The sequence below is a fragment of the Seriola dumerili genome, unplaced genomic scaffold (genome assembly GCF_002260705.1).
Source record: "Seriola dumerili isolate Sdu_G_001 unplaced genomic scaffold, Sdu_1.0 BDQW01000044.1, whole genome shotgun sequence".
Classification (NCBI taxonomy): domain Eukaryota; kingdom Metazoa; phylum Chordata; class Actinopteri; order Carangiformes; family Carangidae; genus Seriola; species Seriola dumerili.
Window position 1 is genome coordinate 3409653 of NW_019174299.1, and position 16904 is coordinate 3426556.

The following is a 16904-nucleotide window of genomic DNA, read 5'->3' on the forward strand; positions in this document are numbered from 1 at the left end:
CACAACTATACAGTGACGTCACAACTATACAGTCACCGCTCTCAGCCACGCCCCCAGCACGACCCAACCAGACCAACATCCAAAGTTTTTTTTGTTGTTGTTTTAACCATGCAGTCATTCTGTTGATGAGGTAGCTAAGAGACAGAAAAATGTTGAGGAGACACTGCACAATCATTGGATGTCAGGAATATTACTATGCCAAGGACCGTAACATTAGATAACAGTGGATAAAGTTTATTTTTCCTAAAGTACCAGAGCATTTTAGTCTGAATTTGACCATCTGTTCAGCTCATTTCAGCACTGACTAACCATCGTTATTTGCATTTAGAGATGTGAAACTACATAGAGATGATTTTTGGTACTTAAATCCACAAATATATCTTCTTATGGTTATCAAAACTTCATCTAAAAACACTAGAACAGTGTAAAATATGTGAACTTTAAAATGAGACAAATCTGAAAAAGTAATGTTTATAATTTGCTGCAAACTAGAATCACTGTTGAATTAATGGGGGCATAAATTTATCCAGAATACCTTTGCTTACTCTGGTTTTAATATTAATATTTAACCCCGTCCTTTTCCATGCTTTTTCTGCTCCTTTAACTGTAGCATCTTCAAGACACGCACTCGCTTACTGCTATAATGGATAATCTCTCCTTCTCTTTCTGTCCTCATTATGAGAAAACTGTTATACTTGGCATCAGAATTAACTGCTCGGCTGCTACTGAGAGCTAGAAAGAAAAGCTGAAGTGGGTCATATGCTGGAAGAGGGGAGGGGATCGAGGGGAAAGGGGGAAGAAGAACACAGATACTGGTTGGGTAGGATGAAAGCACAGGTAGAGAGGAAGGAGGTAAAGGCTGGGCACTAAACTAGGAGGATGAACGTTTTGCCCCAAGCTTTGAAATTAACAAGATTAATATGTCGCAGCAGGAGGAGACTGAAAATAAAGCTAAACTGAACCTCACAGAGGAAACGACTGGGACACTCTGGGAACAACTGAAGGAAAACAACTTTTTCTGCACACTTGATTCTATGTTGTAACAGTGATTTAAGGAAGAGAATTTATTCTTTTGATTTTTCTGTGCTTTGCTGGACATATCAAATACAAAAACTGCCAAAATATAGGCATTTAATCTTATTATCTAGTAGTAGTAGCAGGAGTCCCCAAAATCTTTTACTGAAGTAAAAGTAGCGATACAGCATTGCAGAAATACTGTAAAAATCATACATTACAAATATACTAATGGTATCAAAAGTGCTTGTACTTGTTCCATTTGAGAATCATGTTTTCGGATTATAATTGGATTCATATATAAACAAAAATTACTTTAATGTTGCATCTGGTAAAGTAAAATGTATTACATGATTATATTTTGCGTTAATAATCTAAATCTGCAAAATAACTAAAGCTGTCAGAACGATGTTGTGTGAAGAAGCACTAAATAGAAATACTCAAGTAAAGTACCTCAAAACTGTACTGAAGTAGAGTACTGGAGTAAATATACTTACTGCTTTATACTTACTGTTTCATAAACTAATGTGAGGCGGAACTGCAGGACACAATTTAAGCAGCTTTTAACAAAATTAGACACCAACAAATGATTTGTCGGCTTCACCTCCCCTCCATTCACTTTCTCAGTCAGCAAGGTGTTATGAAGGCCAGAGAAAGTGGCCACTAAACACACAAGCACAGCTGAAGAAACTTAATCTGTGTACAGGAGAGCCAACAAAAACAATCCAACCACGACCAGCCCACGCAAGCTCAAGCCCTGATACGCTACGCAGTAATGCTGGCAGTTAGCCAGCTAGAGGTACCAACATTTGCTTAACAAATTCATAATATCGGTAACAGCTAGTTAGCTAACATTATCATGGCTACTGTTACTGGTCACTAATGAAAACAGACATGTAACATTATGTTCCAATCAAGTTACTTACGCGTGGAAGAGAAGAAAAGCCAGTTCGAGTCAAGCTGGAGTCAATGAGCAGCTCCTAGGTCTCTCCATCTCGGTAAAGACCAGTATTGGCTCCATGGTCGGACCGGGAAAGAAATTCAGCCGTGGAGTTATCCGCTGGGACTGGGCAACACAATGGCACTGTAAATGACATGGTAAAGACGCTGACAGAGCTGGTAAAAAACTTTAAGGATGTTTTGATGGTACACTGGCCGACCAGGATTTGAGCCAGTGGTCCCCATGGCCAGTGTGCCCAATTTCCCCTGAACACTGCTTACTGCACTGCGTCATCCGGGGAGGGTGGGGAGGGCCAATGGTTGAAAAGGAGGGACTCACATGCACTTACATGCACACCTCCATGCACCGACTTGCAAGCGCTGCTGTACCACATCACAGCACATACAGCGAGGGTGTGACTTCTTTTCCTGTTCAGAAACCATTACTCCACTATATCTAAACAATTTTTTTTTTTTTTTTTTTAAATAAAGAGTCAAAGAGAAGAAATACAAAAAAGAATTAAGTGACTTTAATGATATAAGCTACATTTGTACATTTCTACAGCAGACTTTCAGTAAGACTAACTGCCAATTAGAAAAAATGACAGAACATTTTACCTGTAACAACTGAAAAAACTGGATAAGATGTCAAAGGCTTTGAAATTAAATACTTGTAAATATTCAGTTCATTATTTTGTCCCATTAAATAATAATAAAAACATTTAATAGTTTGAACAATCAATGTGAAATATAAATTACATTAAAGCACCATTTCAAGAATGAGGATATTAAAATAAATAATTGGCCTTTCCATATCAAGACAGTACATTTTTATGGTAATAATGTAAGGCTGTGCAGTCACACTGAACACTCCTGCCCAAGGATGTCAAATAGGTTCCACATACAGACCATTATAACATGAGGGGAATGCTCACCTGTCTTCCACAAAAGACCGCAAATAACTCTGGCTACAATATAAACACCTATGAATGTGTGGTTCATCACCAGTAACTACTGTAAGTGATGTACAACTAATCCTTCTGTTCATTCCTCGGGAAAAAAATTACCAAATAAATGACAAGTGAGTTAAACTGTGAAACGATTGTCACTTTTTGTGATGTAACATGCTAATATTTGAATGTTTGTCTTATACTTCCAATTGGGAGGGCTCCCATTACAAAGATCTCACGTTGTACTATCCCCCAACCCATTATTAAGCCCGACTGGCCTGAAAAAACATATTGCAGTTTCACCCGCTCACTCATGGGTACTCAACACAGCAGCTGTGAAAAGCTGCAATTCATGTCACACATCTTCACCCCGAAGAGTTATCCTAGAATATATATTGTTTTAGGTCTGGAAATCATTTTACTGTACACTGTTCATGCACAAGCCTTTCATATATGCACTAATGACTAATGACCTTACTTAAATCTGGCAGAGCAACAGTCACACGATCAGGTACGATAACACACCTTACTTTGATCCCTCAAGACCTGCCTGCCAAATGCATGCATGCACATACACACACACACACACAGAGTTTTACACACACACACACACACACACACACACACACACACACACACACACGCACACGCACACACGCGCACACACGCGCACACACGCGCACACACGCGCACACAGGCGCACATACGCACACACACGCACACACACGCACACAAGCACACACACGCACAAAGTGAGAAAAGAGCTTACTGTGAGTATAAAAACGAGGGTAGACTGTTTCAACAGGTGCTTCAAAAAGTCACAAGAACATATCAAAGACTGAGGCACAAAGCTGCCTTTTTAAAACCCACCAATACAAGTACCAGCAACCAATGATGGTGCCCCTGTCTCTACTGCCATACATGGTATAGAAAAATTCATACAACTATGTTACAGTACAGTAAGAGGGCTTTCAGTGTTTACAGGGCCACCAGGTTCAAACTCCTAGTCACAAATATATTTAATGCTTTGTTTTCTTAAATTTGGTTTTCTCAGCAAATTTGTAGTGGCAATTTAATTTTCTGAAAACTCATACAGTAGCTAAAAACACACTGATACGCCCACTTTACATAAAACCTTGTACAAGTTATTCATATTCATACATTAACAGTCCGTTTAGGTAATGTTTTAGAAAAATCAGTCAGTGGGCTTTAATAACTGGTAGACTATGAATTACCATGTTTACAAAAACATTTGGTGGCAGATACTGTATAATCCCCTTTGAGCAAAACAATGTCCAAATGTATGCAGTGACTCCGGTGGGTACAAATCAATCCGAGTACTGGAGATCTAAGTCTACTGTGCCGTCTGTCACCACTAACCTCACCCTCTTGGGTTTTGTGGCACCCATGGAGTGAGATGTTGGAACAGGTCCATAGTGCGGTGCACCTTGGTGTTCCCCAGGCTGGCACTGTTGCTGCATGTCCTTCCTGTAGTGTTCGTCCTGACCCCTCTGCCCTGAAAATCCACCCAAGGAAAAAGACGCTTGGTTTGAAAGCTGGGGCCCACAGGGCTCGAGAACCAGCCGCCCTTGTGTGCCTGAAGGCTCCATCAGGCAATGGTAGGTGTAGTTTGTCGAGCTGAGTCCTGGGTAACCATCAGCCCCATCCCTGAGACCCAGGGTCAATGAATGGTCTCCACTGAAGTTTAGTACGTAAGGAGGACCTTGACAGCCATAGGGGAAAGAGGCTGAGGAGGACATGTTCTTGTTTGCTGGTGCTGGCGTACCAGGAGGTGTACTGTGGACCACTTGGGGGCTGTTGTGCTGAGGAATGGGGGACAGAGACGAGCCAAAGCTGAAATCAAAAGGGTCTTGCTGAGAGTAACATGGCTGGTGTTTGTCTGAGGTCGACGGAGTGGATTTATCGTGTTTCAGACTCCTGTCTTCTGGTGTTGAATAACTGTCAGACATTTTGCTAGGAAAGAAGAAGGGTCTTGGCAGCGCAGAAAAGTTTTTGTACGTCATGTTGGTTTCTCCACTTTCATGCTTATCAGATGACAATTTATTTTTACTAAAAGACTGAGGGAAGTTGAGTTTATTGAAATGAGGGCTGGACTTGTTGGGGTTGCTGGACAAACCAAGATGGCTGACATCTTTTCCAAAGCCTTGAGCAGACATGTTGGCTTTATGATGACTGTCTATATTCAGTTTGAGACTCTGCTGGGTCTTCTCAGTAGCACCAGATTTTGTACCGAGTGTTCTGGATGCGACAGTCGGGCTGCCAGCAGCCGTGGTGTCTTTACAGGGTGCGCTGTATAAGTTTTGACTCTGGTTCCCCCCCTGGAACTTAAGCACCCTGTGAATAACTGTAGAGGTTTTCTCGTGGAAGTTGAATGGATTGTCTGGAGGATTGTGATTTTTCACAGTGAAGAGCTGTGGGGAGAGGAATTTGTTAGACATTTGAGATGATGGGACGGACTTTGTCATGGAACTCTGGGACAGTCCTCTTACTGTGTTTGGCTGACTACTACTTGAAAATGACTGAGATTTATTAGGAATGGTCATACGATGGAAGGGGCCCTGGGTTCTTAGGTTAGCCTGGGCTTTTGACTGGCTGGTGCTCGGCTTGATGTTGATGGAGGGCTGGGTTGAGGTAACAGGATTTTGAGATGTAACAGAAGATGATGTTGCTCCAAACAACCGAGGCTTGCCGACTACAGACAAACACTGAGTTCTGAGGTCTTCTCTGGACACCCTCATTCCCAGATTTTTACTCATGTTTCGATCCTTAGCAGTAAAGTCAGAGTTGCTGAGAGCTGAAAAACTGAAACTGGGGTTGGGTGGGTTTCTGTCTTTGGAGGTATCCTTCGCTTCACATTCCAGAGGAACAGAGTCACTTTTGGAAGAAATTAGACCTGGAAAAAACTGCAGATCCTCACTGGTAAAGTTATTTCCTGGACTGGGAGGGCCAAGGTATGGTGTCTCTGTAGTCCATGTATCAGACGGGCTGTGAGAGAGGGGACTGCTGAAAGGATCTGTGGGTGGATCCAGTGAGCACAGATCTGATGGAGAGGATGGAAGTATGTTCTGTGGCTGATAATACCCCTCAAAGTTGAGACACTGAAAGTCCAAAATATCATCGCAGCAGTTTGTGAAGGTGGGCTCACCAGAAAGCATGTTATCTGCAGTTGTAAATGGAGGAAACTGGGATGGGGGCTGGATGACAGAATTAGTTGCACTGGAACTGGTTGTTGGCTTTTCCAAAGTCTGCGATGAACACAAGCCTTCAGAGAGCCTGGAGAGGCTGTTGTCAATTTGTTGGAGAGTGTGACTAAGACAAGTGGTGGGTGTTTCCACAAGCCCACACTTCCGTGATCTCTCCATTTTGTGCCTCTGTTTCCTTCCTCCGCTGTTCATCTCTGGCCTTTCAGTGATTCTTTCTGCAGCCGAGGATATAATTTCAGTTTTATTTTCATTAAGAGGGGAAGACAGAGACAGTGGTGACAGAGACAAGGAAAATGGTGGCGGCTCTGTTTTCAGAGGGGCTGAGTTGCTGTTCAGTCTCTGAGAGGAAGGGCATTCTTCTTTGAGCTTGCTTAACTCAACACCGTCTTTCTTTTGCTTCCCTAAAATGTGACCCTTCACCTCTTTCTTAACTACAGGCTCTACTTTAAACTCAGTCTGTATGAGGTCCTCTTTGCTGTCCACCTCCCAGATATCCTCTGTCTTTCTGCGAAGTTTAATTACTGGTAATGGAAAACCATTTGAATCCAATTCCATCTCCTGTTTCCATTGTGAGCCACTTCCAAACAAGCAACAATTATTTACAAAACGATCTTCAATTTTCGTCTCTTGGCCTACAACTGACACAGGCTCCTTGTCATTTTTCTGACACTCCATTTTTTCAGGCAGCTGCTTGACTCCAACCACAGGCTTCCTATCAAGCTTCTCTTCAACTTCTACTTTGTCATTAGTGGATTCACTGGTTTCACAGGCATTTTCAACATTTTTACAGTCTTGGTTTTTGTCTAATTTTACATCCGCAGGCAAATCAAAAGTTTTCCTTTCACACAGCTTCTCACCTCTTTTTTTCAAACGATGCAATCTGCTCTTTGACTTCTTACTAGCCTGCACATGAGCCTGTGCTGCCTCCATCTCCATGTTTAAAATCGATACAGAATCCATGATGGCTTTAAAAGGGTCGCATGTCACCACATCGTCTCCCTTTTCTGTTTTTAATGCCATATTTCCAATTCCTGCGCTTTGCATCTCCCATACTCTCCCTCTCCTCCTTTTGAAACGGATCTTAAAGTTAAGGCTGGGCTTTGTCTCCTCCAAATCACTTTGTTGTAGCAACGTTACCACCTCAACTTTCTTTTCAATTTTATCTGGAGTTGGGTCGTGACCGCAGTGCTCTTGGGTTACAGCAGAATCCTCAGCTTCCTTGTCCTCTGCAAGTTTATCACTCTTATGTGTCTCAGCTTTGTCGACATCTTTCTCATCTTGCCCAACTAGTTTACACCTCCTCAATAAAGGGCCTCGCTGAACTTCATTAGCTCTGGGCCGAAGCACTCTGTTAAAGGGGTTTTGTTTTGTGATCTTTCTGGGGGTCAACTTCTGGAGTTCTGTTCCTCTAAGTCTGCCTTTACCATCTCTTTTCACTTTGCTACTCTCCCCTGAACACACGTTCATGTCCTGCCTCATCACTGCAGACGAATTTAACTCAGTGGCTTCTTTAGATGCTTGATCTGCAGCAGAATTCAAACCTTGTTCAGAGTCTATTTCCACAGAACTGCGAAATGTACGTTTCTTCAGAGGTATGTTGGATTGTGTGTGTGCCTGCGGATTGGTGTCTGGATGCGTGTTATTCGTAGCTTTTGCTGAAATGAGTGACCTATGAGGTAGTGGGCTGAGGCATGTGGCCGGTGGGTTGTTATGCCTCTGTGCTGACTGAAGCTGCGAACTATGCTCGCTCAGTTCAGTCATAACTGTAGCTGCAACTTCTTTGCTTAAGTTTCCCTTAGTGCTTTGCTTATCTTCTGCTTTTGTTTTCACTGCTCTGGGCCTCAGCTTTCGCCGTCTCATAATGCTCCTCTGCGCTGAATGATGACGCCTGCCTCCGTTTATTTCAGGTTTTTCTGCTTCCTCCTCAGAACTTTGCATTTCTTTAGAGGCCGAGGCCGAAGAAAACCCTCTTCCTACAATATCTTCCTGTATTCTCTTACCTATTAAGGGTTTATCTTTTCTTAAAATATCAGATAGCAGAACCTTTGCCTGCTTTATGACAATATCTTCTCCAAGCCTTCTTACTGGCTGTTTACTCACACTCGTAGTCATTTGTTCTGATACTCTAACAACTCCCTCCTCCTTACATGCACCCTTGACTTTATTTCTAACACAGTGGGTGTTATTCTGTCCTGTAGTTTTCTCATCAGACACTATTTTACATTCGGGCTCTTTCACTTCTTCCAGGGTTATGTTACTTTTACATTCCATAACCGGAGCTGCAGAATTTTTCTTTTCTTTCTCCCCTTCAATTTTGCCTTTTACAATGTCCTGCTGTTCCTCTTGTACACAAGCTGTTTCTTCTTCTGACACTGTTTGTATCTCAATAACCTTGTCGTTCTCACTGTTCTCACTGTGGCATAAATCACCCGCAGCATCACCTGCATGTCTCTTCCTTAGATTGACTTTATCGATGGCCTTGAAAAACATTTCTCTCACCCCTCTGTTACCTTCAGCTGTGCAGCTCTCTGATCCTCCTCCCTGCCTCTGCTGAGATCTGGACACTCTCTTTTCTGACTGTACTGTCAGAGGCGCTGGTCTAGGACACTTGCTCTGCCTGCTCCTTCCTTTTTCCTCCACTCTTGCTTTCCTGTCTTCAGTCACCTTTTCTGCTTCTACACTATGAGGCACTGACAACCTTATTAGGTTGACTGTAAGGTATTGCTTCAGTGATATCAATGGATTGTCTCCATCTTTCTTCGATCCACCCGTGACACTCTGACAAACTTGTAACAGGGATGGATGTCTGATGGTCTTGTGCGTCGTATTCTCAGCAGCTGGATTTTCGGCCGTATCCATCACGCCGGATTCAGCGCTGCTGCGCTTGTTGCTTTGACTTTCTACGATTGCTTTTCCAATTTTCTCTTGTCTTATTGCACTGCAGGCTTTGTCATTCTCAACAGGTTGACAAACTGTTGTAGTGTTAGCTGTGTTACTGGACCCTGTCTCCTGTGCAAGCATGGTGTGAGCCATGCTCCTTGTTCTTGACGAGGTCCTCGTGTGGACTGCCTGCCTGTCCGCCACTCTGACGGACTTCCCATTGAGACCAGCACTGTTTACTGTGGGTCTACTCCTCTGATGAACCGACATGGAGGAAGTTAGTGTGGAAGGCTTCAAGTTAACCTCGCTGCCGTTATTTTCTAGTTCTTGCAGCAAGGCCCTTTCTTTGCTTTTAGGGTCCTTACAGTTGAGTAAGAAATCCAGTGAGTGGCGCCGTACTCTGATTCTGACGTCCCTCAGTGTAACTTGGGACAAAAGCGGGACTGTCCTACGTTGTTTGACTGTGGAGGATTTTAGTGGGTGCTTTCCTGACCGTCTGTGCTTCACTCGTCTCCACTTCTTTGTTTGATTCAGTTTTCTGTTCTTCAAGGCATTTCTCCTCATCTGCTGGGTAAAGGAATTCCTTGAGGGGATGGCTGTGAATGAAAGACAACAAAAAATAGCGGTTGAACTTGAAGCTGCTCTATACAAAAGCATTTCTTCCGCTGATGATCTAATGTTTTCAACATAAGGAGTGTATGAAAATCATGTTGCAGCAACAGTAACTGTGGAGATCTGTGGAGACACAACAGCGTGACTTCAAGTATCCACTTCATTAAATCACTTTAAATAATTTTCCATCCTTTAGTAATTTACGTCATAGCAGATGCCGTGGTGCTACCAAGGCATTTGAGGTCGAGAAAGGTGTGGGACAATAATGTAAAAAAAAATTCAAGCTGCACAAGGATTACAGTGTAAAATATAGCAAGCAGATTTTAGCTTATTTTCTCTTTACCAGGAAGCAACCACGCATGTCTACTGGGAGAGAATACATTACAGCAGCATTGTGATATATTACAATTGGTATGATTCAACCGTATCAGTTTATCATTTGCGTTGAAACCTATGCTTTATAAAAATACATATGTATATAAGCCAAATATAACATAACAATAGAATACAAGCAGCAGGAAACATCCATACTCCCTCCTTTAGTGTTATGCCACCTTCAAGTTCCCTCCTCAAAAGACTCTGGACACGTCATCTAATTAAAATTACAGCAACTGATGTAAAGTAAGTATTACCTACATATATTATTCAATAACTTAAAATAAATCTAACCAAACCTAATTAAGGGTTTGGATCTAATGTCTGTGTCTCTGTGTGTGTGAGTGTGTGTGTGTGTGTCTCTGTGTGTGTCTCTGTGTGTGTGTGTGTGTGTGTGTGGTCTCACTTGCTAATGTTTATGATGTACCTTGACTGTTTCCACGGAAGAAGTCATCTCATTATTTTAAATCCTACATGCTAAATGTTTTGTTTTGCTGTGGTTACATAAGCAAATGCAGACTAATTATTACCAAACTGATAACAAAAAGTGTTTGAATATTATCAACAGCAATCTCAGTAAACATGTTTGCAGATTCCATATTATATGAAGTCTTTTTGAAGCAACAGAAACTTTTTCCTAAAAAAAAGGTTCACGGGACCTGTGAGCCAGCTGCTCACTGCATGTATTTGAACATGCTCTGGATGATGGCATCCGCAGTAACTACAGAGCTATTACATGCTCCCATCTCTTTCCAGAGACACAGAGTAAGTTGTTCTTTAACAGCTAACTGACTGCACTAACTGATCTTGTTTCTCCTGGTCTAACATTGTGCAGAGCTGTCCAGAGGACGGGATATAACACAATGCTGATTTTCAACCCCAGTTCTCTAACATAAAAAGTTCCCTGTGTCTTTCTGCACTGCATCATCATAGCATTGCAATTTCAATATATGAAAACTATGAGTATACAAACACTTTGAGCAGAAATAATTTAAACTTGGACACAACGGTCACAACATGATTAAAGCTGCCCTATAATTTGAAGTAAGTAAAAATATAAAAATGTTTTTTGAGCATTTATACAACAGCAACTCCTAAATCTTAGATCATATTCTTTGATCTGCAAGGGGATTGTACTTAGCAATGTTAAATCAATTTGTTCGTCATACAAAAAGCACTGAACTTTTAGAAAATGCTTATGTCAGAGATATTTTGTTATTTATTCGTCTGAATTTTGATGTGCTGTTTAAAACTGGAATGGCTGTGAGGTTTGCGCAGATTCTGAGCTGGGTGGACCTTTATGAACAAGCAGTACTGACTGTCCTTAATGCTTTCAATTTGATGCTGCATTTAACAGCCACTGGACTGATGAGCACACTGTCGAGTTTAAACTATTACGAGCTGTTTTTCTTGACATTACTGCTGGAGGATTTGCATGGTACAAGTTCTATTCCTTTGTCTTTGAGCCACATCTGTGGTGCTGACAGGGCTTTTAGGAAGCTTCTGTTTGAATCAGCTGTCTTGTCAGAATTTATTTTGTACGACAATATCAGAAAAAAATCCTAAACCCGTTACCTTTAAAGATACCTGAGTGTATTCCTGGTACTATCGGCCTCGTAGGAAAGTGACCCTTCTCTCTGTGATGGCGGAGATATCGCTCTCTCAAGCGGTACTTCTGGCCCACAGGGTCCTTTGTTTCTTCACATTCAGGCTGCTTCCCTCTGTGTCTGAAGTGACCCTCTCCATTCCTACAGAACAGTTGAAATTTAAAAAAAAAAAAAAAAGGAAATTAAGTTAAATTGTTTATCCGTTTATTTCCATGTCTAATAAACAGAACTTTCAGTTTTGAGCAAAAATCCAAGCTGTAATAAAAACATTGTCTGATCAGATGATGAACACACCTCTCACAGGTGCAGCATTCACACATTTCATTGCCCTCGCCAAAAAAGCTGGCACCATAGTAACACGTGATCTCCTCCCCAGGTGAGATTGGTCGAATCACTTCAACACAAGCGATGTTCTTCTCACCAGGGACGAACTGGGCGGGTGAAAAAAATAAAGAAAAAAAACAGAGCAACAGACAAAGACAAAGGTTGGTTGGTCCATTGGGATACATCAACACGGCAGTTAAGAAACACAGGGGTAGGGTAACTCTGCCCTCGGAAATACAAATTTTTAAAATGCTAAATTTCACAAAGATAAATCTTACAAGATGTTGCAAATGAAATGGAAGAGTAAAACATCAATTATATCAATTTGTCAGAGCTCTTTAGAGCATTTGATAAGTGAATATTGTGATTACCTTACAGTTTGGTTTGCAGTCTTCAAACCAGACGGACAAAACAAAGAGACAAACACAGAGATAGAAGATTCAAAGTTATTAATTCAATCACAGTGATGAAGCAAGGACTAAACATTTTCTTGATCAGATGAACTGAATTCATTTTGCATAGGCTCACACATTAACAGATCTAGTCAGAATCTGCCCTCTGAGTGGACAGAAGAATTTACTCAAACTTCACTGGATCTTTTACACAAATTACAATTTAGTTCACAAGTGGTCTGTGAAGAGGAAGCTGCTTGTGTTTATCTGTTTTAATAATGTCTGTGACTGACTTTGATACATGTTTGTGTAATGAGAGAGAAATTGACTGATTAATTATTTGGTCCATAAAATATCAATAACAAAAAAAATGTGGATCACAATTTAATAACAAAATAACTTAATTTATGTTGCTTTGTTCGACCTAAAGCGCAAAATCTAAAAACTCTCAACTTATCATAATAGACGACGATGAAAAATAGCAAATACTCACATTTTAGAAGCTGGAATATGTGCATTTTTCTTTGAACAATAAAATATTTACCAAATAATAAGCCAAAGTAATAACCAAGTAATTTTCTGTTGATAGACTAACCTGTTAATCAACACTTTGATTCTCGTTCAGTTTCGTCTACAAAAAACATCCTCCACTAATGACTGCACATTTCTCTAGTTTATGGTAAATCTGTGTTTTTGATGTTAACTACACAACACACTTGTTTGTCTCTGAAGCAGAATTTTTATTTTTTTTTAATTACTGCAGCAAAGTGTGTAAGAATCTACACAAACTTAAAGACTGAAGAAAATCAGGGAATCGCACGAGTCAGATAGGAGGGAAGTGTTGTCACCTGAATATGATGAAGAAATGAACAAATATGGTATTTTTGGACACACTGTAATAATTCTCTATGTGTTTGTTAGGTGTGGTTCAGGAGTATCTACAGTATGAAGAAAGAACGGCGAAACTGGTGCTAATCCAGCTCTCAAGCACATGTGCTGGGATCAAAAAAATGCAGCTCTCCCAATGCGGACAGAATATTTACATGCCATGCAAAGGTCTAATCAGTAATTGTTGACCACATAAACTGCAAATATTTTTGAATATACAACAAAAAAGTTTGACTTCACATTTAAAAATTTAATTTTGTGAGTCTCATAGCAGAAATTATAAGATACCAACAGGCCAATTCAAAATTTGGTTAGAAGTCTTACTGACTTGGGGTGTAACTGTTTTACATCATCTCTTTTCTACCTTGCACTTATGAGCGTATAATTTGTCATCTTATCGTCTACCTGGTTGTGTATCTTAATGCATTCAAATCTACACTCTGATCGTTGTTAATATAAACACATGTCTACTTGTTTATATGAAAACATAAATAAATGTGTATTTAAAAATCATTGAAAATTTGTATCTCTGCTATTAACATTTATTTTTGTTATCTACTGAATTTCATTTTTCTGTACTCAGTCCAGATTAAATAAAGTATAAATAAAATAAATAAGCCTCTTTCAGTAATAACAGGAATCATCTAGCATTAGAAAACAATTTACTAGGACTTAATTGTTGTGTAGTGGGAGCGCATGTAATAAAATACCTGTCAATCAATTTTAAAGTGATAACAACTTCCAATCTTGTGTTTTGATTGTTGGTATTATGCATTACCTTTTGTTGACATTTGGATTACAGACAAAAAATGTTCTCCTGGTGCTGATGAAACTCACAAGCGAGTGGCTTTTATCAGCTATGAACATTTTGAATTGGTACATCTCTGTGTGTGTGTGTGTGTGTGTGTGTGTGTAGGGAAAGAATGAGTCATGAATGCAAACAAACTCACCATGGTTGATGAAAGCTGCAGGCCCGAGCCAGAGCTGGGCGCAGCGCTTGCGTGTGGAATACATCACACTGAAGTCATTGACTCCCGCCCTCAGCACAGCACTGTCAGAGGGGCTCAGTTCTGCTATGCAGCCCAGCAAGACTTCCACCCGCTCTCCTGCAAACCTGCAGAACAACAATTCAAGCATCACACATCTAAATTTCAAACAAACAGTCCAGGACATGCAGCTGAAACAGCAGTAGTTGTTGTTCACTAAATGCTGCCTTGACAAACACAATGTTAAATGTGTGAGTGATTACCAGTGCCGTGTTGAGGTTATCTTTGCTCCATTGGTCTCTGAGGTGTATCTGTCACAGGACTCTATTTTGATACCACTATCCAACAGGAAGGCACTGAGGTACCGATACACCTGCAGACATCACAGAAGGTTTAGATTGTGTTCTCACATTCAAGAATTGATAGTAGTTTCCTATGAACCTCACACAGATAGTAAGAGAGCACAGATGTCATGATACATTTTTTTTTTAAATTTGTGATTTTACATGACATGATTTTATATTTATACTGATTTGTAACTTTAAAGATAAGCCTACATGTTGTCTCAGCAGCTCCTGTCGATGGCTTCCCAAAGCATTGAAGTAGTCCCCTGCCAGTTCGCCTACTGTCAGCGCCTCAAACGTAGCATTGAAGTCGTGCGTACGCTGAAATCGCAACAGAGTCTCTTTAAGGTTACCCCATCGCCGGATCTCTGGTTGGGGACTAAAGAGGAGAGAAGAGCAGATAATGGCACATAAGAAAAGCAGACACTGTGACATAACAAAGTTTGAACACAGTCTGTGTTAGTCCAAGTCATGTCTGTGTAAAAATTATTAACCTTGAATTTTAGATATAGTTTTCAGGGGACTAGATAACCATGTATGTTTGACATCCTCAAAATATATTTGTGCTCGGACTTTTCACTCAAGACGGAGTTGTCACTGTATTTTATTTGCTTCAAATGATCAAATCTTTTGACAAAAATTACCAATAAATAATGATGATGATGATGATTATTGTTTTAATAGTATTTTTCCCTCCACAGAAAATCCACTTACATCACCCTTGCAGGTGGCCACAATGCACTGGAAACAGAAAGCAACAATCACAACAAATTTAAATGATGGTAATAGTAACGGGTTTACTTGTGAATAGGGATGGCTTGAATGAGAATCTTGTTTATTTTCTCTTAAGTCGAGAGTGAATAGATATCCTAGTATGTGTAATGCATTTGCTGTGCAGCGCTAAGCAGCACAACATATAGTACACGTACTGTAAATGGAGTGGACAGTGTACAGGACGTGTCTTTTGAACTGAAAAAGGACAGTAAAACACTACCGTTTCATTCCACACACTATCATTTTCTAAATAAAGAAATGTTTAACTCCTGCTTGTACATAAGAAACCTTAAGGGCAGGTCTGGGTGTCATGATATGTTCCCAGTAAACATACACTAAGTTGGCAGATTATTAGGTACACCTAGCTAAAATTAATGCTGTCTAATACAACAGTCCTGCAATAAATCCTCCCTCCATGAAGGGTATAATGTTGTACAGTGATGTAATGTAGTGTTTAGACTCTTTAAGTGAGGCGTTTATTGAACTTTATTATCATTTTAGAGGATGTAAATTATGGTGCTGTTGAACTGTATTAGTTGTATAAGTGTACCTAATAAACTGCCAACTAAGTGCACAACGAGTTTAATACAGCAAGAACTTCATTAATGTGGAAACCAAAAAGAAGTGGTTAACAACATTTCATTAAAAACTAATGTGATGAAGTGTTAATTGGACTACAGGGCTGTGACACTGTTCGACTTGACAGGTTACCTGATGTTCATTTTGTGGGTGTTGAAGCCCAGCAGAGGGTCCAGCACCAAACCGGTGGCCAGGTCATCAGTCTCACACAGCTCCTTCACACTCATTCTAGTGCATCCGTCCATTGCCTCCCACCATCAGCATGCTGCAATCAAAGGGTCAAAGTTACGCTATGACAACAACAACAAACCACAATCATCTGTGACTTGTGCATATCTGCAAATCCAGACTGCAAATGACAAAACGTTATCTACTTGCTCACTTGCTTAAGTCATGCAAGTCTACTACGCTTACAGTGACCAGTCCCATATAAAGGAATGCGTGAGATAGGAATGTGCCTGGGTTTACGTTAGCTCCCATAGCAAATTAGCTTAGCATATCTGCTTGCAGGGGAAATACGCTGGGTTATCAGCCGAGGAATGAGGATGCTAACATGGTAGCACCAGCTGTCTGCGGCCAACTGACTACATGACTGCATCCGATTGCTAATGAAATCGAGGTGCTGAGAGCCGACCTGTAAAGCAATGCACTCTTCCTACGATGCATACTGAACAAGCGGTATTAGAAAACCTACCTGGGAGTCTTTTGTAGTCAACGAGAGTATCGTCAGACAGACAATTTATCGCAAGCTACTCGCTTGCTCTGATTCCCGAACGCCTAGCAGGGAAAGTTAGCTTAACAGCATAACCAGCTAGCTTTCCGCTAGCCCGACCAGCCGCATACGAAGATGGAGTCCCTCCGTCACTTCTGGAATTTCCTGGTTTTAAAACGATTGCAAACCCCAGTCTGGATGTCGAAGCGCAGAAATGTACCACAAACGACGTCCAATGTGCGTACAATGTATTTGTTATGTAGCTAGCTAACTAGCTTTGCACAAGGTTCGTCTAGTAGCAAAA

The 16904-nt window shown here is 40.8% G+C and overlaps 1 protein-coding gene across 1 annotated transcript; it reads right to left on the reverse strand.

The window, feature by feature from the left end:
- Positions 1–4231: 4231 nt before the first annotated feature.
- Positions 4232–16656, reverse strand: LOC111217719 (histone-lysine N-methyltransferase KMT5B-B-like). Its single transcript, XM_022739704.1, has 10 exons — positions 16583–16656; positions 16021–16153; positions 14749–14914; positions 14455–14564; positions 14156–14319; positions 12297–12316; positions 11896–12032; positions 11582–11742; positions 9124–9603; positions 4232–5772 (listed from the first exon to the last, which is right to left on the reverse strand). Exons 2-10 carry the CDS (start codon positions 16131–16133, stop codon positions 4232–4234), a joined length of 2892 nt encoding a protein of 963 aa, XP_022595425.1. The 5' UTR covers positions 16134–16153; positions 16583–16656.
- Positions 16657–16904: the final 248 nt, after the last annotated feature.

Excerpts from the sequence above, each read along its gene's own strand:
- LOC111217719 (XM_022739704.1), bottom strand. The coding sequence starts at position 16,133 with ATGGACGGATGCACTAGAATGAGTGTGAAGGAGCTGTGTGAGACTGAT. Across the intron at positions 12,317-14,155 it reads TGCAGCTTTCATCAACCATG|ACTGCAAACCAAACTGTAAG; the intron begins GTGAGTTTGTTT and ends TCTGGTTTGAAG. Across the intron at positions 11,743-11,895 it reads GAATGCTGCACCTGTGAGAG|GAATGGAGAGGGTCACTTCA; the intron begins GTGTGTTCATCA and ends ACTGTTCTGTAG.